At 40.7% G+C, this 27,881-nt stretch overlaps 1 protein-coding gene and 2 long non-coding RNA genes across 9 annotated transcripts; 2 read left to right on the top strand and 1 right to left on the bottom strand.

Moving 5' to 3' along the window:
- Nucleotides 1-706: 706 nt before the first annotated feature.
- LOC115558791 (uncharacterized) lies at nucleotides 707-12,669 on the bottom strand. Of its 5 annotated transcripts, none has more exons than XM_030377253.1 (12): nucleotides 9,684-10,032; nucleotides 6,793-7,003; nucleotides 6,611-6,710; nucleotides 5,793-5,869; nucleotides 5,590-5,661; nucleotides 5,394-5,438; nucleotides 4,946-4,987; nucleotides 4,744-4,776; nucleotides 4,372-4,607; nucleotides 3,576-3,735; nucleotides 2,216-2,340; nucleotides 707-945 (listed from the first exon to the last, which is right to left on the bottom strand). In XM_030377253.1, exons 1-12 carry the CDS (start codon nucleotides 9,771-9,773, stop codon nucleotides 922-924), a joined length of 1,215 nt encoding a protein of 404 aa, XP_030233113.1. In that variant the 5' UTR covers nucleotides 9,774-10,032; the 3' UTR covers nucleotides 707-921. The 5 variants fall into 5 exon arrangements, with proteins under 5 accessions (XP_030233113.1, XP_030233112.1, XP_030233111.1 ...); XM_030377252.1 differs by lacking the exon at nucleotides 707-945 and adding an exon at nucleotides 12,299-12,669 and having other exon boundaries at nucleotides 1,981-2,340; nucleotides 9,684-9,709; XM_030377251.1 differs by lacking the exon at nucleotides 707-945 and adding an exon at nucleotides 11,606-11,874 and having other exon boundaries at nucleotides 1,981-2,340; nucleotides 9,684-9,709.
- On the top strand, nucleotides 2,311-8,126 carry LOC115558793 (uncharacterized). Of its 2 annotated transcripts, XR_003979373.1 has the most exons (8): nucleotides 2,311-2,395; nucleotides 4,258-4,306; nucleotides 4,444-4,527; nucleotides 5,608-5,672; nucleotides 5,772-5,853; nucleotides 6,630-6,684; nucleotides 6,798-6,956; nucleotides 7,659-8,126. It is a non-coding gene; the product is annotated as an uncharacterized LOC115558793 (long non-coding RNA). The 2 variants fall into 2 exon arrangements; XR_003979374.1 differs by having other exon boundaries at nucleotides 5,772-6,668.
- LOC115558792 (uncharacterized) lies at nucleotides 10,171-15,844 on the top strand. 2 transcript variants are annotated; one of them, XR_003979371.1, is made up of 3 exons: nucleotides 10,171-10,289; nucleotides 11,874-11,999; nucleotides 13,435-15,844. It is a non-coding gene; the product is annotated as an uncharacterized LOC115558792 (long non-coding RNA). The 2 variants fall into 2 exon arrangements; XR_003979372.1 differs by having other exon boundaries at nucleotides 10,172-10,289; nucleotides 11,874-11,958.
- Nucleotides 15,845-27,881: the final 12,037 nt, after the last annotated feature.

Here is a 27,881-nt window from a genome sequence, read left to right on the forward strand (position 1 = left end):
CCAGTGAATAGTGATTTCGCATGGTACCAACACCGCCCTACCAAAAACACATAATTTGGTCCCTCCCCAGACAGCAAAAGAGCGTTGAATCAACGGTGAATCAACCTCCGTATTTTCAACCAAAACACGTTGAATCAGCGTTGAGACCGGGCGTCGATTCAACGTCAGTTTGCTCATACTGTCCACCGTCGATTCAACGTTGAATGGGAGGTCAACGACGACGGTGTGTCGATCCCTTTTCAACCTTTATTCAACGATTATGGTCGAATTTTGGTCGATTCAACGGCAGTTTGCTCATACTGTTCCAGGTCGATTCAACGTTGAATGGAAGGCGGCCGACGACGGCGCGTCGACCCCTTTTCAACCTTTATTCAACTAGTGATTATGGTCGAATTTTGGTCGATTCAACGGCAGTTTGCTCATACTGTTCCAGGTCGATTCAACGTTGAATGGAAGGCGACCGACGACGGCGCGTCGATCCCTTTTCAACCTTTATTCAACTAGTGATTATGGTCGAATTGTGGTCGATGTTGGTTCTTCACTCACTGATTTATTTAAAGGACATCATGATATGACTCTACAATTAAATTAGGATTTTAAGGCTACTGAATCTCCTTCAAGGCTCTAATGAATATATGAATACACAGAACATAGGCTATTGTTGTCAAACATATTGTAGCGGCGGCCAAGAAACGCACAGTCAGGCTTTATTTAACTGTAGTTCTGCGCCCCGTACACCCCTCGACGCAGACTACTTTTATTAAAATCCTCTCACATAGAGCACCCAACAAACAAACATGACACAACAACGGTGGCGACAATAATGAACAATACAACGTGATAACCGAACACGAACAACCCAAACCCAATTAACCCTATTATTCTAACGAATATAATTATTATTTACACACACACATTCATTCATGGTCGAGGATCCTGCGGCGCCTGAAAATAAATAGAGGAATATTAACATAAGCAGTATAGGCTACAAAATGAGTCCAGCAATACGACTGAATGAGGTTTGTTTCAAACTACGCCATGCGCCCGTGACTTGCATTGTATGGAGCCAGTTTCCTGCCATAATTCAAACCTGAAAAGAAAAGTTTCAAAGGCTTTTAAGTCTGGGTTTGAAAACTCAACACCTTGTAAAAAAGGTTTTGCAACACTGAAAAAATACATTATAACCTGAAAAAAATTCAAACTGTAAAAATGATTTTGTGTTCTATTTTATCTTCTTCATCATTTTCACCAACACATTTTCAAAGTATTTTTTTTTTTCCACAAACATGTTTTCAAAGTTCAAACAATATCACCAGCGCATTTGCATAGTTTCAAATCTGGCACTGTTCTAACAGTGTATTTCATTGTTTCCCGGTTTTGAAACCTTGTAAATGCAAACAGGTGTTCATACATTGAGAAATAAGTTTTGAAAGGTTGAATATTTATTTTTAAAAACTTGTAAAGGTGTATGTTTACGCCATTGCAATGTATTTTTTCAGAAGTGACTTATCAGCACTGACTTTTCAGAGATTCGACCACACAGGCGCAAGCTTTGAGTCACGTGAATATTGGCAGTGTTCTGTCGCGCATTTGTTTTGAAACTCCTGACAGTCTCTGAAGAAAAGGGTTAGCAACCAATAGGTTTAGAGATAAATGGTCCCGCCCCCAGGAACGTTTTCTTTTTCTTCAGACTGTCAGGAGTTTCAAAACGAATGCGCGACAGAACGCTGCCAATATTCACGTGACTCAAAGCTTGCGCCTGCATGGTCAAATCTCTGAAAAGTCAGTTCTGAAAAAAGACATTGCAATGGCGTAAACGTACACCTTTACATGTTTTTAACACCTGTTTGCAGAATCCCATTTACAAGGTTTCAAAACCGGGAAACAATGAAATACACTGTTAGAACAGTGCCAGATTTGAAACTCTGCAAATGCGCTGGTGATATTGTTTGAACTTTGAAAATGTGTTGGTGAAAATGATGAAGATAAAATAGAACACAAATCATGTTTACAGATGTTTGAATTTTAGTGTATAACTCTTTGAAACTTTTTTTTTCAGGTTGGAATTATGGCAGGAAACTGGCTCCATAGCATTGCGCTCTCGAAATGCATTTTGGGTCCGTCCGTTCAGACCTGTCCATGGTTCAGAGTCGCACTCGCGACGCTCATCCGTCGAAGGACGCATGGTGTGTGGAACAAGCGTACATAGGCCTACCTGATCGCGTTCATTTGTTCGCCTCCCTCCACCTCCCTCTCTCTCCGGTGCATATTTAAGCCACTTCTTCAGTGTCCCTGAAAAAACAATATGGGTGGTCCCTGGCAGCTGTTTTTGGAGTGCAGCTGAAAGAAAGAAAGAAAGAAACAAACCCGGTCAAGAATTACCAACATGGCGACGGTAAGCTGTAACATGGCCATGGCCATTTTTTGCATAGTGCACCAGGCAAAAAGTCAGCAATTTGTTTCCTAACCACAGACCCTTAACGCTGTTGCGCAGTGCATTGGTTTCACTGTCCTCTCAGTCTCATTTTACTGCACTATGGGTTACCACATCGACTCCATCCCAGTTACTTCTTTGATTACAGAATGCATGCATGCAGGGTTAAATTGGTAGGCTACGGGACGACGCTGAAGTTGGCATCCGATTCGCAGCATCCGATTCGGCAGCTGGTCCACTTTAAATCGGTCCTTATTGAAAACCACTACACCTAGACTCTTCAAATCTGGACTAAATGATCACAGTGAGGCTATACATTATGTAAAACATAGTTTCAGATTTGTGAGCCTTTACCCTATTTGTGAAATGCAATAAAGGCACATTTATTGCTTTTTAGGGGTCCAGACCGCATTAGAACTGATCCTGATTAAAAACCACTACACCTAGACTCTTCAAATCTGGACTAAATTATCACAGTGAGGCTATACATTACATGTGAAAATGCAATACAGGCTCATTTAGGGGTCCAGACCGCATTGCATTTTCACAAATAGGGTAAAGGTTTCAAAAATCTGAAACTATGTTTTACATAATGTATAGCCTTACTGTGATAATGTAGTCCAGATTTGAAGAGTATAGGTGTAGTGGTTTTCAATCAGGACCGATTTGAAGATTCTAAGTGGTTTTCAAGCCGAATCGGATGCTGCGAATCGGATTCCAACTTCAGCGTCGTGGCTACGGGCATGTATGCCCGTAGCCCGACATACCACTCGTAGCCAATGCTAGCGGAGTAGCGCGCTGTTACATTCTTATGTGAATGTAGGCTTTCGGTGCAAGATAGCTAGATAGTAAAAGTAAAATAACGTCAAACTAAAGTGTTCTATAGTGCTGACTGATAGTCCAAGAGTGCAGTGCAGAATATTGTCAGTGTTAAAAGCATTGCTGCATCTGGACACAAAACTGAGATCGCATAGTAGCCTATGAATGGACTTTTTCTGATTTTACATGAAATAAGCATAGCTCAGAAGACTACCCATAGTGCATATTAAAAAATCGACTTGCTGGTTTAAAAGCATTTATTTTAATCAGTGGTATCTGTGTCTAATGCTTGTGTGGTGTGACTGAGTTTTGACAAACATACCGAACAGTACATCACTAAGGACAGTGCTTTTAAAGGCTTCCTTGAAGCCTTTCCCTGCCCAGTTGAAGCGACACGCCAGGTTATTTGTTAGGCCACTCTGCAACATCCTTCTTACGGCCTCTTCTGCAGTGTGCCCTCCAATTAGACTGAATGTTAAGATCTGACAAGACATAATAAACCAACAAACAAGTGAAACATTGATAATTATAACATGTATAATTACAATATCTCCCAAAAGTGAATAGGCCTACACCCCTCCCATTTTTGCAAATATTTTATTGTATCTTTTCATAGGATAACCCTTGGCATGAAACTTTATTATAACTTAAACTAGTCATTATACGTATTGTAGAGAACTATAGATTTATTGTCCTCAGAATATGACTAAAAACGCATCCATTAACAACTAAACAGCTGGCCACATAACTGAGTACACTTAATTATGAACATGACCATTGCGCCCATAGTGACAATAAATCTTATCGTAATCTACAAACTCTACACGGACTTCTTTAAGTTACATCAAAGTTTCATGTCTATAGAGTTATCCCATGAGAAGATACATTAAAACATTTGAAAAAATGGCTAGGGTTTTGTGAGATACTGTATATGTACCAATTTAGGTTAGGTGAACTTCTCACTGTTTCACATAATGAGTAATGTGTTAATTTTGTTTTGAAAGATAATTCCTACAAATACTGAGTGATGTAGTGGATGGCTGGAAAGAAGAGGTATGGTTTTATTAATTTACACATATACTTTGACTAGCTTTTGGGTAGTGCAGATTTGTACCTACCATCTTTTGTTTTTCGCAGGGGGTTTCTCTCATAACAGCCTCTGCTAATTGAAACTCCTCCATTGTCCTCAGAGGCAGCTTGATGGACGAAGCGGCAGCTTCTGGTGCTACCGGCCTCACCATCTCTCTCCTAAGCGCCCTCACTTCACTCCCCAGGTTGGTAATTTCCGCTTTCATCAATTTATTTTCTTCCAGCACTTTGGAAAGCAGCTCCACAACTTTAGATATTCCCATATCTGTTTATAGAAGTTACTTATTAGAAATGTTTTCTGGGGTTTGGTGTACTTTGGTGTACTTTCCCATTTCATCTTAATTATAATGTGTATGATAATGATGAAAACAATGGTTAGAATGTTTGTCTCCTCGACTTACCATGCAATAGCTGGTGGCTTGGTTGGACTGTATCTATATTCAAAAGTCATTGATTAGTGTCAAGTGCCAATGATTATATATTTTTTTCAAAGTAGTGTATTTAAGGAAGAGTTTGTAAGATTTACCTTGTAAGAAATTTATATAAATACATGTTCAATCAATACATGTTGAAATTAGTTGTTCTACTGACGCCAAAACCTACCTAGATGTAGTAGCTCAAGTCTCTGGCTGCCATTTGATTGAGCTGGAATAAAAAAGTCATGTTATTGTGTGTAAGTTACAATATTTTAAGTTTTACTTGTTCAACCATCAGTTAGCCTGATATCGAGGAAGTTTGGCTTGGTCCTGGGATGCTGTGTGTGTGTGTGTGTGTGTGTGTGTGTGTGTGTGTGTGTGTGTGTGTGTGTGTGTGTGTGTGTGTGTGTGTGTGTGTGTGTGTGTGTGTGTGTGTGTGTGTGTGTGTGTGTGTGTGTGTGTGTGTGTGTGTCTTTACTGCACAAGAGGAATGGCTTTGTATGCAGTTGGGTAGTCCTTCATCCAGTCAGACCAACAATGAAATGTGTCAAAAAAACGTGTTGGTTTGAAGCAATGATCAACGGGGAAGATGGGGAAAACTATGTATGAGGAACAATTATTTAAAGTAAAATTACCTCTTTGGGTGGTCGATGGCCCAAATAGCCACTCACTATTGATGTCTGAAAAAAATGAAACACTTCAAAACTGAATAAGAGAGCCAAATGGTATTTCTAACATATGTGTTAAACATGGTGTTGTTTCAAATGGTGCTTCAAAGTACCATTTGTACTGGCATTAACCAGTAAACACATGCAACATATTTTTACCTACCTGGCCCTACATCTACAGATTGTCGTGCTGTTTTCCTTGGGGGGGGTGGTGCCTCGTCATCAGTGTCCACACCTTGAAGCATAGTAAGTGCCAGTTTAGACAAAATTTACAAAATGGGCAGTCAAACAGCCGTTTCTGAAATATTTATATTTTAATTTCTAAAATGTTTCATTGCTGTTCAGTTTAACTCTAAAGGTCTGCACCTTCAAAAAAGTGTTGCGGCGGGCCCGTAGTGGTCTGGACTCTTCCAGCTGGCTCCTGCAGGTAGCGTGAGTTTGGCCTTTGGAACAAATCAAGGACAGTCATGGCAGTCAGTGGGTAACACCAGAAATATTAACAGAGAACATATACATTTATGCATTTAGCAGATGCTTTGAGCTGAAGCGATTTACAACAAGAGGACTAACATTTAAGCTACAACACTATTTAAAACCTTGCTAAGAGTGCCAAAAAGTGCCACTAGTCACCCGAAAACTGTCTGAAGTTTAAGTGCAATAGAAAGATGGAAGAGAGTGCATTGAAAGTTAAAAAGTGTTAGGACAAGAGTCATTCTAGGAAGAACTGAGTTTTCAGGAGCTTTTCGAAGGTAGTGAGGGATGATAAGTTGCCTGTGGATGGTTCAGAGAACTGCCTGCTATTAGCAGCCACTTTGTCAGTAAAGAATGAAGCATAAGGTTCTGCTGTGAGGTTTGTAGCAAGAGGGGAAAGGTTTAGTAGATATTTGAAAGTAGAGAACAGTTTCCGGGTGTCAGTTGTATTGTGAATCTCAGTTGTAATGTGAATTTTTCGCTGCTGTGACATTGTAAGCAAAAGATGATAATAGTTACTGGTATTGTGTTAAATCTGATAGGTTATTAGTTTTATGCCATTCTCTCTCAGCAGCCCATGAGGTTAGAGCGCATCGATTGAAGGGAGTCGTTTATCCAAGGAAGGGGCTTAGAGGGTTGGGAGGGTCTGATGGATAGCGGGAATGTGTGGCCCAATTCACCTCTGGAGAGGAGAACATTTTTTGTTTTTTTACCTTTTTTTCCTTCTGATAGGGTCTTCAGCCTCTGACTGTATGTCTGATGTTAAACACAGTAAGGACTTTTTCAGGTAGTCCTTTGCCTTAACATATGTTGCTGAAAGTGAATGGCATGCATTAGTGAAATTTAGCAAGTTGAATCTTATAGAAACGTTTTCATATGCAGCATTTTTCCTTACCACAGCTAACCAAGACCCTCACGTCACCGTGCACGTCCCACGCTGCACCTGGAGGAAGGTGGTGCGCGACTGCCTTCTGGAGGCGGTTATGATCGTAAGAACTAGGAGGCCAGAAACAATTCCATGACTCCCCTGCCTCCTCCAACCAGCTGCTTGGCACTATGGTAGTGCTCCTATCTTTGAATTCGACGACCTTCCACACCTGTGCCATCTGAAAATAAAAAATCGCTGTGTTTTGAGTGTGAAAAATAAGCCTTAGAAATATATTTGGCCTATATATCAGTCATTGTTGTTATATATAACATAGTGTGTATGTTGCAAGATCAACAGTGATCACAGTTGATCACAGTCTCAGAAATATTTGGCCTGTTAAGCCCTTTGAGACTGTAATGGTGATTAAGGGCTATACAAATAAAATTTAATTGAAAATTGAATAACTATCATAAGTGGTGAGAGAACTGCATACACCAGCTTAACTTGGGTGAAGACGTACTCTGAAACCTGTCGTCTCTAACTACTATCTAAGCCTAACTATCTACAACCTAACTATCTTCAAAGGCTTGCCGGGCTCGAGGCAAATGCCCCCTCCCCAGAATTACCTTCTCAAAAACCAAAAAAATAGAAAGAAAAAAAAAGCACTTCGCAGGAAGAGTATACAATGCTACTCAGCTGAAGCACTCTAACTACTCAGATCATTCACAGCTGATTTACAGCAGTTTGTCACCACTCAGATATATATTTTTTGGCTATTTGTCGTTTTTTTTTTTTTTTTTTCATTCATTAATTCGATTTTAGGACTGGTGTATTTTATATAAAGAAAATTCAATAACAAAAAAATCTTTTTTTTTTTCTTTTTTGGATTGCAGAAGACAAGGAATTAGGATTGGTGAAGAAGAGGGATGGCAACATAATGGTTTTGGTCTGGAAAAAGCACACATTTTCTGCTGACATCCCCAAGGAGCTCAACCTCAAGATCATCTACCAACGTATGGACCTGAAAACAGCCTATTCGAGAGGAGGGGCAGGGATATGTGAAATGGGATTCCTTGTACCCAAATCGTCTGTAGATGATGAAGACTGAACCAGAGGATAGCACAATGTTTTGGACCAGTCCAATATCCTGTCCTACTGCTATGCAGTTGTTCCCAGTCTTTGTTGACAGGCAGAAATCTGTTGTTACTACCTTTCTGTACTGTTTGGCAGTACTGAATTGCAGAGGCAAAGGACCATCCTTGTGCATTTCGTACAAAAGGGGCTGCTTACTTGGAGGTGGAGTAACAGTTTGAGGCACCTCTGACAGTCTCTTGACTACCTGTTGTAATGGTAGTTGAGGCTTTCGCTACATTTTTTTTACTTTTCCAAGGAAGTTTTCATAAGGAAATGCAGAGACACGGTCAAGGGCACCAAACTGTTTGTACACATCAGCTAGATGTATCACCTGATGAACTGTAAATACAATTTCTCCTTGACCATATAAATCTCCAAAGCTTTTAACAAATGCTGTTAGGACTCGATTGGCAAAATCAATCATGGGTGCAGAGAGGTTGGGGCTGAGTAATAAGAACACACCCACGGAAAACAACAGGAAGTTCTCAAAAATCTCTTCTGGTAGATTGTGCTTTAGGACCACAGGTCCACTGTACATCATGAACTGCCTTAGTTCTGTAGCCTTCCATCTTTCGATCTCTGTCAGCTCTCGTGGTTTTCGGGCAAATTCAGATGGAATATGGGGACGGAGTGCAATCAGTTTAGATGATATAGCTGAGATGACATTAGATGGCTGTCTTATGGCCAGGTTTTTGCCCTTCATCCAGAAAATAATGAGTTTTTTTGTTACACCCAAACAGCAGAGGTGCATGTAATCAATGGGAAACTGGGTTACCATCTGAACAATGCCAGTAAGGGGACTAGGTCGCAGGTGGTGATCTGTGTCTGACATTAAAGCAAAGTCTTCGTCTGATCTAAGCCTGGCATTTATTTCAGGATATGTCATTTTATTTTGCCACACGCCAACTTGATTGCACTTGTCACACCCAGAGTACCCATTGTGGGACTTCATCTGTTTCACAAAAGCACGTGCTGGAGCATCACAAATGAACGAGCACACCATCACCTTTAGAGGTTTACCTCTGAAGGTCAATCCATTCCTCAGTAGCTGGGTAAGGTCATTGACAAATTCTTTGAGGTAGTCATACACACTAGATGGTTTTCCAGTTCCACAAAACAAACCAATAATAAAAGGTTTTTTTGTGTAATCACAATCAAGCATCGCAAGAATTGGCCAAAACTGAACTTTGGAACTCTTAAAAATGGGTAAACCATCGATGTTGAATTGTAACCGAATTGTCTGAAGGCAGCTAGGCAAATGGATTGAATTCAATTTTGATAAAATTCCCTTAGCCAATCCAAAATGGTGATATTCACCACCACCTAATGCATGCACAGCTATTTTCTTTTGTGTGCCAAGAAGTGTCCTGGCATCTTTAGGCAGCTCAGAGTGGTGTACTCTCAATATTGATAGAAGAGCGGTAACTGCAACAAGAGTAATGCCAAAAGTTGATGCCCATTGCTTTAGTTTAGCTTGTAAACTCATTTCATCAGGCTCACTTTCATCAGAGCTGGATAACCCACTAAAATCCTCTCTTTCACTGGCATCACTGTCTGTAGTGTTTTGGTCAGGACTGTTCTCGAATTCTGAAGTTGTCCCACACAGTGCTAGATCTGGTAAGCTAGGGGGGGCATTTTCAGCCTGATTAACTGTACTTAAATGTAATTGCTGCAAAATCTCGTTCTCTGTCTCCCTTGCGTTGGACAAGACTCGCCTCCTTTTACTCCAATAAGAGGCCATCTCTGTGTGTATCGGATACAATTATGAAATGCAAGTTTGATACCTTTTCTGCCGTGAGTTTTGAATGGTCTTCAGTGTCCCATAAATATGCAAATGAAGAAGAAAAAAAACACAAAGTTAGTTTTGATGGCATAGTGTGACAACAATGAATAGTTGCATTTAACCCTTTCACATGCAAGTGAAGAATCCCCCTTCTAATAATGTATAGCCTATTAAGGACCTATTTCAGGATAAATATACAAATACATTCACTTTGAAGTGTAGAAGGTCCTACAGACAGCTGTAATAAACTAAGATATACTATTTATGAGATGGCTTGCAGTGTGCTTATCTGACAGGATTAAAACCGTGCATTCGGTGTGAATGTGTATTTGAATGTTAACATTTAATAACATGTCGTTTTTAGTTATGTAATCATTTGAAAGTCCCTTCAAGTTGAAAAAGCACATGCATTCTTATTATGGCCACACCTAGCGTACTAGTAAATCAACTGTGATCAGATTGGTTAAAAAAATAGAGGCTGCGTGTGATTTCAGTTCCGGTTCAATGCATTTGTAATGAGGGGGCGCACTTCTGTGCAGTGTGCACAAGTCGTCGTTGCCAGCAGGCTGCACCCGACAGCCAAGGGATTTACATGTGGCATAGCAAGGTAAGCAGCAGAATTGTTTCCAAATGAAGCGTAATTTAGAAATGGAGTTGTTGAGTATTATGGTTTCATGAAAGCAAGGACAGCACTCGGTTGCTTTCGAAACTTTGAATCGCCAACAACGGACGTTTCGGGCCGCGCGCCCTTCAGCGTGTTATGGCTTCTTCACGGCCATTACACGCTGAAAAAGGGAAACGTCCGTTGTTGGCGATTAAAAGTTTTGAATGCAACAGTGCTGTCCTTTCTTTCAGGAAATAATATTACGATACGTTGGATTCAGCACGCAGTTAAGTTATATAAAGAAGTCTAGTTAGTGTGAGCGCGTTACTGCATATATTCGATTTTTTTTCTTGCCCTTGTGGAGGCTTGGGTGAAGGGGGTCATTAATATTTGGTTTTATTTAGTATTATGGTACAATATGTAGCTGGGCCGACATGTCCACGGGTCGATTTCCCGTAGTATATTGATCATTTTTAATGATTTGGATTTCCCCGCGACGGTTTCGCGGGATTCAGCTGCTAGTCAGGGACGCAGCGCGTGACCGTGACAACGTTATTTATTGGGAAATGGGACTAAAACGAATATAATGGATGACATTCATAGTATTATTGGTATAAAAAATCCATTACTTGTAGTACAGCAAACGAACAATTTTGTAAACATGAAATCGTTAATAATTTATCAATGTCCTTCTAGAATCTGTCATGAACTTTGATAATCAAATCAAACGATGTCTCGAGCGCAATAGATGTCTCTGATATAACGGACATTTAGCTGCTATTCTTTGGCAATTTGACATTTTAAGTTGGCCATATGAGCAATGTTGTTTCTTAATGTTACTCATATATGAACGTAGTCTAATATAAACATAGACTACGTTAATGTGAAGTAAATATACACAGCTGTGATAACCGCAATAACTTATCCTGGCATAGCAGTAGCCATAAGCAATTTGGCACAGAGTTTAGCTGAATGTCATTGATGATAAAGCTAACGTTAGTTAGTATATCTAGTTAGTCATCTATGAACGAATATGGTCGAACTAAAGTTGCTAACAGAACGACAGTCAAACATGATCGCTATTCGTGTTATTCTACTTACCAAGAGTTGTATATAATATTAAATAATTAATAGGTTATTGCTGTAAATGTCAGTACGACCGTAGTTGCCAACTACATCAACGGAAGATGAGCATCTTCCCTGGGGAGGTTCGTGCGCCTGGTTCAGGAGCAGTGTATAGCTCGAGCAGTCAACTGCTCTTGAACCTGGCGCTCGAGGCTCCCCAGAAACTGGAACGTCAAGGTTAATGTTCGTTTTACCTTATTTGTGTATTTTGCTTGGGTGCCATTTTTATGTTTTTGCCAGGATCAATTCATGTACCCGTCATTTCAAGGTTATTTTCCCTCACAAAAGCTAGAACTTGTTTGGGCAATTTAGTTGTGCAGTACATAATACATTGTAAAAAGCCTGTAGTAAGAGAGAAAAGAAAAGACATGATTATGTGTACTGTGGTCAAGACACCCAAGTGGTTTGACATATTTGGTGTAACTGATGTTTTTCTTTTACTCTTGCAACTTTCCCTTTTAGTCTCTGAAGCAGTGTCTCACACTCGAGTCCTGACCGAGGGCCTTGAAACTGGCATGCCTGTTCAAAACATCTCCAGGACAACAAGGTTATTTTGTGTTGACGTGTATTGAATTCTTAAGGGCAAAGGTAACTCTTAACAGGCAAATTCTGTAGAAACTCCATAAAAAGAAATATTAACTCACTAAGACCATTCATGAAACATCAGTAAGCTGCAGTTTGCATAGCCAGTCAGTAATATTTTAGTTCTTGCAATTGCGACTGCTTGTAAAAAAAAAATGCAATGATGCCACCAACAATAACCAATACAATGTTGTGCCAGATAACCTCAAATATAATTAGCCTACTTCCTATTTGTGCAAACCCATCAGATACCTTTGAAAAAAACAAAAGTGCAAAGATGCTTTGTCTGAAATTAGTTCCCTTACCGTTTAATTTGGAGCAAGTGAAACAATCACGGGCTTGTGTTATCTGTAGGGTCTCCGTTGTTGTCAACTGCTTCTCGGAGAGCTGGATGGAGAGGGTTTGCAGTGTCTGTATTCCAATTGGTTGTCAGGGTTTTTGCATTGGAAATGCATCAGTGAACAAATCGCCTGCTTGTGCCATCCGTAAGGTCTTCGTTGTCAACTTCTTGTTGGAGAGCTGGATGTAGAGGTTTTGCGACGTCTGTATTCAGATTAGGGCTGCACGATATGGGCAAAATATGATATCCCGATATTTTTTGGCTGAATGGCGATATATCTCGATATTTTCTATAGAGTGGGATAGATGGCTTTGTCGCATTGTCCTGCGTACTACGGTGAGGGTTTCAGTGCGCCCTAACTTTAATCCCCCGCCCCTCCCTTCTCTGTTCCATTTGGGAACATGTTTGGTTTAATTTCGCTTGTTTCGTATATTTTAATTAATTAATTAAGGGCGCCTCCAGAGGGCGCCCCCAACACATTGGATCAGCCCTCCGCTTTGGGGACGCATTATCTAGAGCGTGTATTAACTTTTGATAGTCTAACGTGGTCCATTATCCCTTACTTGTTGCAAGACACAGTAGTCTACACATACATCTATGCATAAGGTTTCTGAGAACAGCAGGACAAGTTGGCACATCAACATTCACAAACGGAAGGCTTGTGCTACTCCATCTAGGCACTTTGAGTTGTAGCCTCATACCATAATTGAATGCCGCTTCTTTTGTAGCAAGAAGCAGCAGGTGTTATTTTCACAGAAGATGAACACATACCAAATTTTCTGATAAGAATATTAGCTTGTGCATACATCATACGATACTGCCTGCAAATTTCACGGTCATTAGACTGGTCGTCAGTTATGTAATGTTATAAGTTTTTAGCCTCATTACATATGTTAAGGACTGTGCCAGGAAAGGAGAAATCAGTAGTTATCAGTTTCTTATCTGCCTTACTTCATGAGCATCAGCTGTATGTGGCCTTAGTGCCTAGATTTAATGACAACCGCCACTGTTTGGACAGGCGGGTAGACGTAAACTGGCAGATAAATCTAAGTGTTATGATTTCGCTCATTCATTTCTTATGTTTGCATTTGTGTCTTGCAGAAGATGAAGGAGAATGCGTGCAGTGGGCTGAATGGAGAATTCCAGATACCAGATTTTTTTTTTTTGAAAACTATTTATATATGGAATCTGAATGCACTCCAGGATATGCTGCAGTTCTTTGTGCCACAAGAGGCCAAGAAGCTCTACTACAAGACGTTGAGGCAGAAGATGAAGATTATTACAAATTATCCAAGTCAGTTCCGACCAAGTAATTTGATTGGACAAGAGGCATTCCAGTGCTGATATAGAGTAGCCTGGCGATGTCATACTCATAATTCTAGTCAGAATATGAGTCTGAGACCGAACCATTGGGTGATTATAGGGCGGAACCAGGAAGGAAAATGCCTCTTCGCTCAATTGGATAGACCTAAAACCAATCAGAGCAACGTAGTATGTGACGTATGTTGTGCGAAGCACAGCTATTCTCAAACTAACTCAACTGAGCGCACGTTCGAAGAAGTAGAAAAAGTAGATGGACATAAACGATTTATGCCTGTTTTGTAAAAAGAATTTAAGGATACACGGACAAATTGGCAACACGGTCAGCATTTTTGGGAAAAAAAGTAAAAGCGCTGAGCGCTCTTTGGTGACGTGGTTGATTACGTTAATGTGTATCATCTGTCCATCAACGTATAAAGCCCGCCCTTACAATTTGATTGGTCAGATCACTTTTTGATCTGACCTAATACCTCCCAACGAGCTCAATTCCAGACTGATTCTCCAGACCAAATATTTTGTGGGCGGAGTTCAGGCTGGTATCCAGGCTAGATATAGAGTATAACAGCACTGGGTCTTTTAACTATACACGTATCGCTCCGCTTTACGGGTGTTCTCATAACCGTTAATGTTATTAACAATCTTTTTGTAGCTTAGATTGCAGCTAACTTTGCACAGCAAATATGAACATGTTTCCAGGAATAACATTGGAGTTGAATTAAGAATGGTCGCCAGAAGAGGACCAAGGGAACCTAATGTAATGCTAATGTGTTTATGTGTTGCTTGGCAACAGTTCAGTCCAGTTGCGGATCTATTTGTGTTGGCGGAGCCAAATAAATCATTAATGAACCAAAGAAATCTGATCATAATATGTTAATTATTATTGTTAACTAATGATTGGTGCTTGTAGAACTGTTGTATAAAAGCAATATCACTCAGGAGTGAGTGCTGTTGTACTACGGCTGGGATTCGGTCGTAGGTATGAGGCCGTTGGCCGAGTGCCGAAGAGAATCACAGCCGTAGTACAACAGCACTCCCTCTCGTGTGATGTTGCTTAATTATTCTGTTCCAAAATTCCATAAAAAGTCTGATTACTAAGAAATATTGATGTATCATTACTTTTGTCAGTTTCAAGTTTTTGTTTTAACACAGGTCTACCAACAATGTGTATGATGTATGACTACCTGAAAGCATTTGTCTATGATCTCACCCAGCTGCTGAGAGAACCTTCAGAGGTAAACCTCTAAAGGTGTGCTCCTTTATAAGCGATGCTCCAGCATGTGATTTTCTTCAAAACAGTGTGCTATCCTCTGGTTCAGTCTTTATCATCTACAGTTGATTTAGGTACAAAAAAAGCCCATTTCACATATCCCATTGATTAAATGCACCTCTGCTGTTTGGGTGTAAATTTTGCCATCACTATTTCTTGTTACGGAGATGAGGACAACTACTTGCCTCTTTCATGCATCTCCTTTGTCCACATCTATGTTTGGGGATTGTAATTTGAAGCCATTCCTCAAGTGTTTGCTATGCCTCATTGTTTATTATACTGCATACTACATTGGCACACTTGGGAAAAAATATATATTTTATTCAATGTCTTCCCTTCTACAATGCGGCAGCAAAATCATTACAGATTTTTTTCCCCCACTTTATTCTGTTTTGGGCATTTCCTACCAGTGCAAAGATGTTTAAATTAGTCACTGAAAGCAGTGTTCTGAAATATCAAAAATAGTTGTAGCCTGTATGCATGGCCTTCACATATTTTTTGTAAAGCTGTACATGTCTTTAAAGATGTTGATGCGGATGTTTCCACATTTACATTTCTCAGTGCAAATGGGTTTTTGAATAAGTTTCTGAAAGTAGTGCTTTGAGATGTTTGAGATAACAAACATTTAATATGTTGGAAATATTTTTGGTCGCTGTGTCATAATTCAGCTCAATATTTAATATATTGTTTCTTATGGCACCTTAACGAGAAAATGTCAAACTGGCACTGAATGTTGAAAAGGTTGCTGACCCCTGGTTACTGTATTCCCGCTCCATTACATGTATGTTCGTTTATTTCAACTTAACTTGTTTTTCTGTGTTATTACAACCTTGCAACACATTTCCATTAATGTAGTTTGTTTATTCCTTAACAGTTTTCCAAAAACACAATCAAATGGGTATTAAAACCTTAATCTTTTGTCAAGCCAAACTCTTGAGTAATTATTTCAAAGAATAGGGGCGTGGAAATCAATGAGGTAAGTGGGCTTTGGGGCTTATCTTATGACTAACTTTGGATCTGAACTAATGTGAATTGTGAGTAGTTCTCATGGTGTTTACATCACTTTACTAGGATTTCTAAATTGCAGCTTCTGTGTTTTAACCCCTCTCAAATGCTACTGTTGTAATGGGGTTTTCTTAACCAGTGATCTTTATTGCATTTGTGAAAGCTGTTTGTGTGAGCTTGCTAAAAGTATATAGACCAGTTTTCCTGCCAGAAATAGTTGTAGCTGCAACATTCAATGGCCATACCTGCAGATTATCTACAAGGAAAAGCTTTAATTTATCTCATTACAAAATGACAATCGAAATATCAGGAAAATTGCTAATATGCGTTACAACCTCAATTCAACGCCATTTCGACGTGTGGTAAATGACGTTGAAAATTAGCACGCAAATCATCGTTGAAACAACGTAGTATTTTCGACATTCTCCGACCGTTGAGATAACGACTATCCACCACGTTGATTCAACGGTGAATTTTAGTCGTCTGACGGAAACCGACTATTTTAACCAACAATCAACCCGTTTTCGACGCCCCATTGCTGTCTGGGTCTGCTTCTGTGTCCAATTAGCTCGTCTTGCAGACATGATGTCACCGAGTTGTCTTACTTCCAGGCCAAGGCCTATTTGCCCAGGTCGAGGTGCAGACCTGCTGTTGGTCTTCATAACAAGCAGGGCTTATGGCAGGTGACTCATGTAGTGAATGAAAAGCACGTGCAGTGTGGGGCATGTGGACATCGCATTTCGTGAGTAGAAAAACAAACAAACAAACACAGAAATACCCACATTCGGAAAACGATGGCGTAGGACTACATTTTGAAATAGCCTGAATGCACCGAAACCATGAGCAGGCCTGGTCATGAGCTAGAAAACATGAAAAGACTCGATCAGTGTTTAGGCAAGAGTGTAGCTGCACAATGCAAATAAAAGCTGGTTCGGATCAGCAAGAATTTGATCCAGGTTGATGAAGCTCACATACTTCATCATCGTACAAGGTCATCTTTCACCACATTAAAACACCCGGTAGCAATATGAACTTGAGTGTTAACAGATTTACAAACAAAGTGAAATGTATACATCCTTTGTTTAATCTAATGGTTTGATAACGGGATAATGGGAATCACTGTAGTTTGTGTTCGCTATTGGATTGCATGGCCAGCACTGAGTGGACCCTACCAGGGCTATTCAACCTCCTTAACAAGTGGGCCACAATGGAAAACCACTGGGGGTTCATTTACATGCACAGGTATGTAAATTAATCACGACAAATAAATTGTACTTAAAGTAGTGTTAACTTAATTGATATAATATGGAATAAATTCCTTTCCTTTTTTCCTCACTTTTAATCATATCATTATAGAAAAATTTGTTATATTTTGGACACATATTTAGAATTCATCAATGTTGTTTGAATCATCATACAACAGAACCACTACATATGAGACATGAGACATTTTGAGCCTGTTTCAGTCAGTGAGAGAAATTGCACTGCCTCGATTTTGCTATTTCAGCATAGTTTGGCTCATAAGTTGTAAGGCCAATCCTGAGGTACTCATGCAGCTTCTCATTGGTCATAGAGCCACGTGCGCTTGTTTTGATGGCATTCATATGAGAAAAGCTAGACTCACAACTATAGGTTGAGCCATTTGCAGGCAACTATTTTCTCTTCTTTTTTTTACATGTATATATATATATATACATTTTTTTGGTTGCCAAAAGAAAATAAAGAAGGGCCGTATTCGGCCAACGGGCCGCTAGTTGAATAGGTCTGCCCTAGACCATCCAGATTGAACCACCCAAGCTTATTACAAGCAGTGTTTTTCTGACTAACTATGCTATTGGAAGAAGCAAAATAGTATATAAATCCTACTTGTTTCGCCCCGAAATAGAACACACACTTACAAATATATATATGAATAGATACAAACTCGAAGCCTCTATTAGGAACTAGTACTACAGCTCTGGTCATTTGTTTTAGACACCAAACCATATGATATAGGTTAGCTGACACTAGTCTGACCTTTATGAAAGTGTTGCATATTATCTCCATTTATTCCCCCATACATCATGGAAGATGATTGATGAATCCAACAATAGAACTAACTCAACAAGTATAAAATTAAGTAGGCAGAACGTGCGCGTAATGGGCCTGCACACCCAGAGTAATAACCTTTACATCGATGTCTGGTTTGAGGAAGTCGGTAATGTGAACAACACCACAGTAAATAAAGATTTACTACAGCATGTTTTATATTTCCTTTGGCATATTGAGAAGGTGGTTCAATTATGAGCAACAAGCGTGATTTTAGCTACTTTTATTTCACAGGAGAAAGCATCCCAAGACTCATTTGGTGTAGCTGCCCTGTAATTAAAAACACGCCGTCTGGGTTTTTAGTGTGGGGTGACGGGGGGGTGGGGAGGGGTGACGGGGTGACGGGGGGTAGACAGGGGTGTACGAGGGACAGCTCAAATCACCGTAGCAACGCTTTTTACCATGACAGTTCTCGATTGGAAGCTTCCCTTTGACCTCGGAGCCCACCTGCACTGGTTAAGGCACATGCACGCACCAATCACGCGCACACACAGACACAAACATGCATACAGACACACATACACAAACACATGCACACACATGCACATGTACACACTCATGCACATACACAAGCTCACACACACACACACGCTCACACACATACACACACACACACACACACACACACACACACACACACACACACACACACACACACACACACTTTTTTCTCTCATGATCTACTCTCACTCTTCTTCATCACACTGAATAATAAATTATAAACTTACACATTATGACTTTCATTTGAGACTTTTATTTTATTTGGATTGTTAATTGTTAATTGAATGCTAGCAAAGAAACTTTTTCACTGGACCTATTAATGACCAGTTTTATCGTAACCAGTTCCAAATCCCTTAATGTATACTTTTATCTAATCCATCATCTCATCTCGCCCCCCTTTCATGTTTTATTCCTACACTATCGTCGAAAACATAATGAAGGACATAATGATGTCATTCTGTCTAAACATTTTAATTTGATAAGCATCGCTTTCCTCTCCTCCTTCATCTAGTCAAGCTCAAATGAAGGGAGCAATGTTCAAGCTGTCAATTGAATTATTCTCTCCGCTGAACGCAAAAGCCCTACAGTAGGGTAACGTGATGACACAGTGGGTCTTCTTGGCTTCTATCTATAACACCCGACTGTCTGGGGTAACAAAGGCTAGGCCTGTTGCCATGGGGAGTGCCCTCTTCATGGCCTTCGGCGTCCTCTGCTCTGGGTCAGCTAATGGCACTTAGGGCACGTTATGAGCCCCGTGGAGGGAAACACAAGGATACGGACGAGGCATAAGCCCACTTCCCTTTCCTGGTGTGCCCCCGTCAGGCTCTGCCCTCCGAGTCGAGGCTCTGGCCCGTGGCTACGGCCGCTTGATTGAAGCCTTTGATGGGCATTAATTCACCGTGGAGGGGAGGCTTTGTTGGCAGGGCTGGAGATGAACAAAACGCAGAGAGCGGAAAAGGAAGGCGGGAGGCCCACGAGGTTGATCTGATTTAATTTCACATAAAAAAAAAAACATTCCATCTTCTTTACAAGGCCACTTCCATCCTATCTGTGGCACAACAGGAACCTTTTTGTTTTTGCTCTGCGTGTATTGGCAAACATTTGAAATGTTTTCCTGCTTGTGTTGTGTTTCCTGAAACCGTAAAAATGAACCCGTTTTATCCATTGATTTCATTTTTATTATTTGTACATTTTAACTACAATAAACTGCATAAATCCCTGCCCATAATTGTATTACATACCAAATAAAGTAAATTCATCCACTCAATCATTCATTCAAATTCATAGCTATTTTCATGCAATTCATAGAGAACAAGACGTGTGTGTATGTGTACGTGTATGTGTGTTTATATATACAGTTATCCTTTGCCACAATATCAAAATGGTTCGCCACTATGATTATCCTGTTGAAGTACTGGTTGCCTGACACAAATCACACAACATTCCCTGCCATTCCATGCCACCTTTATTCCACTCTGCATACTAGTAAGCCTGGGTTTTGGCACCTGCGAACATACACACAAACACGCACACACACATGCAAGAACCCACCAACGCTCACACGCATGCACACACGCACACTCATTGTGCACACGCATGTTTGCTCGGTCACCCCCTCCCCCCCAAACCCTAACCCTATCCCCCCCCCCACCCTAACACACAGACACACACTCTAGACATGGCTGAGGAGGGTTTTCTTGGAATTGTTTTCGTGTGAGTACGAGACAGTCCTGTGACAGCTGATTTTTTGATCAGATTAGCTGAAGGAAGAGGTTAAGGACAAGTGAGTGCACTCAAATTGAATTCATAGGAACTGAGGAGGCACAGACAGACACAAAATAGACAAATGCATTCTCCATTTCATCGTCTCCTTTCTCGAAGATGAGTCGGTGTGGAATCTCTCTCATCCTAAGCTCTGGGTGTCAGTGAAACATCTGCCTGACTTCCTGTGGAGCACCTTTAAACATCTGGCACCTTATGTCAGGCACCTGGGGTTTAAAGATGAACTAGGTGCTCCCCATGTACCACAGCATTCCTCTCCAGTAACTACAAAGGTTTGTTTTCCAGATGTGTATTTGACATGCTTCATCAAATGTGCAATACTGTAAAGTCATAGTTATATACTGTTTTCAAAAGTGTACGTGCATATGTTTGTGTGTGTGTGTGTGTGTGTGTGTGTGTGTGTGTGTGTGTGTGTGTGTGTGTGTGTGTGTGTGTGTGTGTGTGTGTGTGTGTGTGTGTGTGTGTGTGTGTGCATGATTGCGTGTGCGTGTGGCCATTTGTGTGTGTTCATGCTGGCAATGCATGTGTGTGGACTAGTGGGTGTGTTTGTGTTCCTATAAGTGGAATGGTTTTCACTTTCCACTGGCCTTGCTTGAAACACCTTTCACGGTTTAGCGGAACTTGTAGGAAGCCTATAGCTGATGCCCAAACAGCCCAGCCATCCCCCCGCACTCTCCCCCCCCCCCCCCCCCCCCCTTCCCCCATCCACCCCATCCCCAAACATGCACAGAATCTGCAGATGAAAGTTTATTAGGATTTGGAGAAATGCGTCCCATATGTATGTGTAAGCCTGGTTTTGATCTTTGGATTCCTCCTCCAGTGATATGATCACTGGCGAATTATCCCATTTCATCGGAGTCCGAGCACACACAGGCAGCATCTGCAAGCAGAGAGAGAGGGTTGCTATGTATACGTCCTTGTGTGTGTGTGGCGGTTTGTGTGTGTGTGTGTGTGTGTTTCTGTGTGTGTGTGTGTTAGAGGGAGTTTATCTGTGCACGTGTGTATCTGTTTGTAGCCATGTGCCTGTACAGGGATAGGATCAGGTTTCTGGATCAGTATCACAGATCAAACCCCAGCATTCAAACAGTCATTACTTGTGTTACAATGTTTATGTCTGTTTAGGCTGGATATTGCTTCAATGTACGCTCTCCTCGTAGGTTACTATACTTGATCTACTTGATACTATTCCCCACGTACACGAATATATAACAAATATATGTACGCAGCCGCAACCCAATTGATCCGTTGGCCGTCTCTGCTTGATAATTATAATAGAGCAATGTTTCTTTACTTGTGAAAACAAAACAATTTGTACGATGGTAGTGGAATCAAAAAATATGATGTAGGATTTCGAAAAAATCAACTTAAAGCAAGAAATACTGATTGTAGTGTGTGCCTGCTCTGTTTTTTGCATTAGGACTTGGAAGAGCACAGAAACACTACACTGTCTCTTCAACAGACTCAAACCACTTCTGAGAGATAATGCTGTGCAAATAGCTTGCAGGTTGCAGTTTAAATGGAACTGTATTCTGAATAAATTACACAAATGTTCAGCAATTTGTTGCCTCCCATTCTTTTCTTTCTTTCCTCCAGATGCTGCTGTCAGCATTTTTGTCTTGTGTAGCTTTGTTCCTTCTTCTATGCTTAGCATTTTTTTATTGAAGACTGTCTATTATGACATTTGTATGTTATTGTAATGTTGCATAACTCTGTGAAATACTTATATTGTGCCGTTAGCTTTGATTACCATTCTCATTGCAGTTGTTTCAACCTGCTCATTGCAATTGACATTTTCCTGTTGACAAATACATCTCCAAGAATTTTATGTGAAACTCTAAAACTAAATTAGATTACAGTTATTTTGCATACTGTTATGGACTTCATTGACTCATATGATGACGGTTGCTGATAACTATTTCAACGTGTAGCTGCCTTTTGCCATGCAAACTCTGGGCCTTAGCAGACCCTTTCTAGCTACTTTCCAGTCAAACCTATCCAAGAGCAGTACAATGCAGAGCATTCTAACAAAAGGGTAACTTCCTCCCAACTAAACATTAACCTTCTTGTTGATTCCGTGTTCATGTGACCTGATGTTGTCTCTTAAACAGGGATTACCTGGGATAATATCGGGGCCCTGTAAGAGCCGATAACTCGTGAACAGTTTTTAAAGACCAAGGCACTTCCTGTCTGCTTTACCTAGCCGCCACTTGGCAGAATGTAAGACGTGTGGAATGTAAGGGGGAGAGCATCGTTGTCTTTTCAGCTCCCCCTCCCCCTCCCCCTCCCCCTCCCCCCCTCCTTCACCTCTCTCCCAATATCATATGAGTCCCATATGGAAGCACTCGTAGAAAGAAAATTAGGTACAAATCAGAATGGCTCCGCAGCACTATTTATAGTCAGGAGCGGCCAAGGTTCTGCCCAGTAGCTCCTCTGCCATGGTCATCCAGGAATAATACTCACCGTGGTGGACTGCACCTTCTGTAGCCATCTGTTGACATGCTTTATGGCCATTGAGGGAAAAATGGCATTGTTTTGAGAACATTAAACACAGCAGGATTTGTGGGGTGGTTTGTGTGTAACACTACTTTTATTGCAAAGTACTTAGTTCGCTGAGTTTATTTTAACAGATGCTGTATGAATATATTATAATTTAATTTATGATGACTATGATCATAATGATTATGATTACTATTATAAAAAATATTATTATAACAGCCAATCTACGTCTCTGCATGATGCGCCACAAGGAATGGGGAATTGTTTTTAAGGCTTGAGAAGCTGCATAAAATAAATGGGAGACATTAGCGTGCATTATACTAACTAGTTACATGACGATGTAATATGTCATCAATAAAAATATTAAATGTAATCAATAAACAATACAAAATCCCATTCAAAGAGGTCTCATGAGATTATTCCTTTGTTAACTGATCTCCAACAACAGAGGAACGATGAGTATTTTCCAATACAAATACCAGACGGGTTATACATTTGGCCCTGCACCATAGCCCTTTGTGATAATCAGGCTTTTATCTATTGGTCCCATGCATCAGAAATAAAACACAGAGCATTTCACTGGGTTCAAAGTCAACATAAAACAATTCTTTTAAAGGCTTGATGTGGCTTTGACCCTAAAACATATGGAACAACGTAAACATTGCTCATTTTCAAGCATGGAGTTCAGACTCTGCTGTGTGCACCAACTCTAAGCAGTTGAGAGAGGGGAAAGGCTGGAGTTGTACAAAAAAAAAGAAACGAGGAAATCCCATCGAGACACATTCTCCACAACACCGGTGGAGCACCGTCGCTCGGATGAAAGCAAGCCCTGGTCTTTTTTAGCTTTGAACTTTGACCCTGGGTGTATTTGGATGAGTGAAGGCACGGATCCTCCGGTGTCTTCTGTGTTTTATCTGTGGGATTCAGCGGGGGCTTGGCGGGGGGGCGGGGCCAGTAGGGGCCAGTAGGGGCCCGACCAAACCCCCTCACCTTTACAGCCCCCCCCCCCCTCTCCAGCAGTGTTTATTTGGACGGGCCCACAGAACTCTCGCAGCAAGGTGCCCGCTGTCATCGCGGTGACCTCCGAACCCCGCTGTGTGCCGTCAGGACACACCGTGGTACAGGTCCATAGCTGCCCCTGGGACCTACCCACTGAGGTCAAGGGTCCCGCCCACTGCTGACCACAGGCACACATGTCAGGAAACGGCTCCGTTACTATTCTCTGACAATCAGAATTACATTTTTTGGAGTGACATATAATTATTTTTTAAAGTAAGTAATTATTATGTATGCATGTAGGATTTTTAAATAAATATGTTGATTTTGGCTCAACATGATAGTTATAGTTATTTTTTCTTCTGCACTAGACAAACCCTTTCTTTCTATTCGACTCCCATCATGATAAATAAAACAGATTACCTGTGCCATAAATGGAGACTAAGAGAATTATTAGATGATATCAAATTGTCTGGTGTTTAGACTGTAAGTCTAAACACAAGTATGAGAAATATGTCTCTAATTTGTAAAATCTGGACTGAGACAGACGTTGCTTGTGAACAATCAAGGACTGGATACAGCATTGTATCCCTTTGGAGAGGTAGGCCTATCTAATTTTAATTAAATACAACCTACTCTGAAGGCGTTTAAAAATGTCTAATTTATGTTGATTATGCTTTCTCTCAGACATGGGAATCTGTTGTCAGTGCCTTTGTTTTAATCAGGTAATTTGACCCGAAGTGACTTCAAGTCGATATGTATTCTGATGAGTTTCTACAATTTGCCCAATTATATTTTTCAGTTTATCGGCCTGGACTTGATACTTTGCAGTTAAGTGTTTATAAAAAGGCTTTGGCGATGGGATTCTGGACTTCTGGAGTATTAATTTGAAGAACCCTTCTTCTGTTTGAGTGGATTATTAAACATGAGATCTATTTTACAAAGATACTTGTTCTCCAGTTCCCCAGTGAAATAAGGATATCTTGACTATCATATAGTTTGTGATACTGTGTTCTTTATTGTCTGCATACGCTGTATTAGGCCCAGTTTATATTGATGGATATAGGCAATAAAATGATATTTTTGAAAGCATTTCAAACAATACATTACATTTTTAAGCCGCTGCCACGCACGTGTTTGCAGACAAGGAAGGACCGCACTAGGAAAGAAATGAAAGGACCGGGATAATATATAGTTCAGTTCAGAGGGAAAACAAGTATGTATGGGCACTTGTTTATTATCTGAGAGGGACCTCGTCCTTCAAACGACAGCAGCTTCTTAACAAAGTCCTTTGACTCATTCAGGACCTAAATGAACCATAAAAATGTCTCTTGTAATGAGGCTCGATGATGAAATTCAGTAACCCCCGGAAATTCTCCCAATAATTGAATAAGCCTTCCTTCAGCTCAAATCCTTCGCGGTGTAATCGTGGAAAAAGCTAAAGCAACCTTCAGAGATATACCACATGCAAAATATCTGGGAACGTATATATTTGATCTATTTTCAGTCAGATTATGTTACTGAACAAGATTTTAACGTTTCCTTATTGTTTTTCAACATTATCAAAAATATTCCAATCACCTAAATTAAAGAACGCTAATATCATCAAGTGTTCAAAGAGAGAGCTACTTGTATATCTTAACCAATAAATATAAGCAATTTGTTATTGTTTATACATTATTGGTTTGATTGAATCAGAAATAAAAGCATAATAAGGCATTTGAAGAACATAGGCCTCATGGAGTCATCAGGGCCTATATTTTTTACATGCTTTCACTTTGCTCTGTTAAAGTGGAACGGAGGGCACTGCAGCATCACTGACCTCTGGACCTGAGGTCATCAATAAGTTGAACAGAGATGGCCCTCATTGGCTTAATATCCTGGAATGCCCTGGAAGCCGTAAGAACAGACTTCTTTCATATAGAGCCATAATCCAAGTCATGTTCTCTATTACATTTCAGGGATCTTAGAAGCAGATGCCCTTCACAGCATATCCATTTGTTTGGGGCTTTTTAGAGCAACCAAACACGCAACCGAGGGCCTACTATTTCTGCTTACTTCTCTGAAAGTGTCGGCGGTGTTGAGCTGCTGCCTCCCTGGTTGTAATGACACGCTCCCCTCACATCAACACTGGGGTGTTTAGAGCCAGTGGTCATATCACAAGCAGCCACACGGAAAGGTTGTCAGGTTCGAGTTGCCGGGTCGATAAAGGTTGAAATTGTTCTTGTGATTGTGCAGTGATGACCTGAGAGAGAAAGGCAGTTGATATCCTTTTCATTTTCTTCGCTTCAGCGTCTGTGATTTCATCTTTTCAGTCGTTCATATTAATATCCATATGAATCTGTCTGTACTACCCCCCCCCCCCCCCCCCCGTGTGTGTGTGTGTGTGTGTGTGTGTGTGTGTGTGTGTGTGTGTGTGTGTGTGTGTGTGTGTGTGTGTGTGTGTGTTTGCATCATGTAAACACAAATGCATACTTTTCTTTTTTATTCTTGATACATATTAATTAAATAGGTTATAGTATGTGTATGTGTCTATGTGTCTTCAAATATAATAAATCAAACATTGAGCACTTACCTTGTACACAGCTAGATATAGAAAGTAACACAGCGCTTCTTTAATTTTAACAAAATGTTCATAGTGGCTGCACAGCCACTGCTGTTATACAATTATCACTATAATCCTAAAATAATACATAATAATACACACAATAAATAAAAATATCCCCTTCAAACAAAACATATACCGTGTATATATGTATACATATATAGATGAACTCAAGGCGCTTGCAGAGATATAAACATCCCTGTGGTTCTGGTGGTCCGCCAGTGTCAGAGCGATGTCGGGTTCTGGTGGGGTCTCCCAGTCGGCAACAAAGCGCTCTTCGTTGTGCCGTGGGGGCGACCAAGTGATTCTAATTAAGGCTCCGTGTTGTTGTTTATTGAGGCTGGGGTCATGTAAGTCAAACATGAAGGAGCCCGATCGTACCAGGAGAGAGCCCGGGCTCGGCTCCCTCCTGCAGCCCCGGTCCCCGTGGACAAACACTGGGGGCCTTTGTGAGACTGCTGTTTATCTTGGTGGAAGTCAATAGGCCAGTATCTTCCTGCTCTTGCGACGTTCCACGTGTTATTATTAGATGACGGACACATTAACAATATTAACGTTCGCACAGGATGCTGCGTACAAAGGCACTGCGACAACTGTACGACAGCGCAATGCGTCACCATGAAATCTGTTATCCCATTCAACTGGGCCGTGATCTACAGAGAAACGGTTGTCCCATGCCGTTCCCCCCCTTACCCCCCAGCCCCACCTCCCCCCATTTCCCCAAATCATTTGGTCTAAAATAAAGGAAAACGGGACTGACCCGTTGAACCGCATTCGGAAAACCGTCAGCCAATTAATCGGATTAACATGGAGGCGAGTTAAGAAAAAGCAAGGCAAATCAATTAGTTTTAGTTGGTTATGGCTTCCGCTTATTGAAAGGCTGGGGTGTGTCGGAAGGGGAAGCTGGATTTAGGGTTCCGCACTGGAGTGCCTGCAGGACAAATGTAAGATACGCATGAGAAAAAACCCTTGCTTTATATTTGTTACCCTTCTTGATCATTCCCTTGTGAGCCCCAGTACATGACATGGCACAGAGCCCTCCAACCTCTGTGTCAAAATGTAAAACATTATTATTTGTTCTCTTTGATGCCAAGAGTGGATAATTGTATTGTCACAATGATCCTCAAAATGCAATTCAAACATATTTACAATCAACCACAAACTGTAATTATACAACTTGTATTTGACTCTTTCCCTCTGGTCACTCCTTATCCTTCTGTAAAATTACAAAAAGGAAATGTACCGTGTCAATAGGGAAACACATGTAAAGACTTGATAGGAATCTTATTACACTATAGACTAGATCAACTGGATTCCGTTTATGTCTGTGTCTGCCAAGGCTTCAGCCAATTCAGGCACATTGGAGTTTTAAACATTTATCAACAGCTAACTTCGTTATAAAACAACTTACTCTGTTAACGCCCTGGAATAAAACGGTGAATCCTAAACAACTCTGTGATTTCAGGCCGTACTGGGTAATTTATTTAT

This window comes from Gadus morhua, chromosome 14 (genome assembly GCF_902167405.1).
Source record: "Gadus morhua chromosome 14, gadMor3.0, whole genome shotgun sequence".
In the NCBI taxonomy this organism is placed as follows: Eukaryota; Metazoa; Chordata; class Actinopteri; order Gadiformes; family Gadidae; genus Gadus; species Gadus morhua.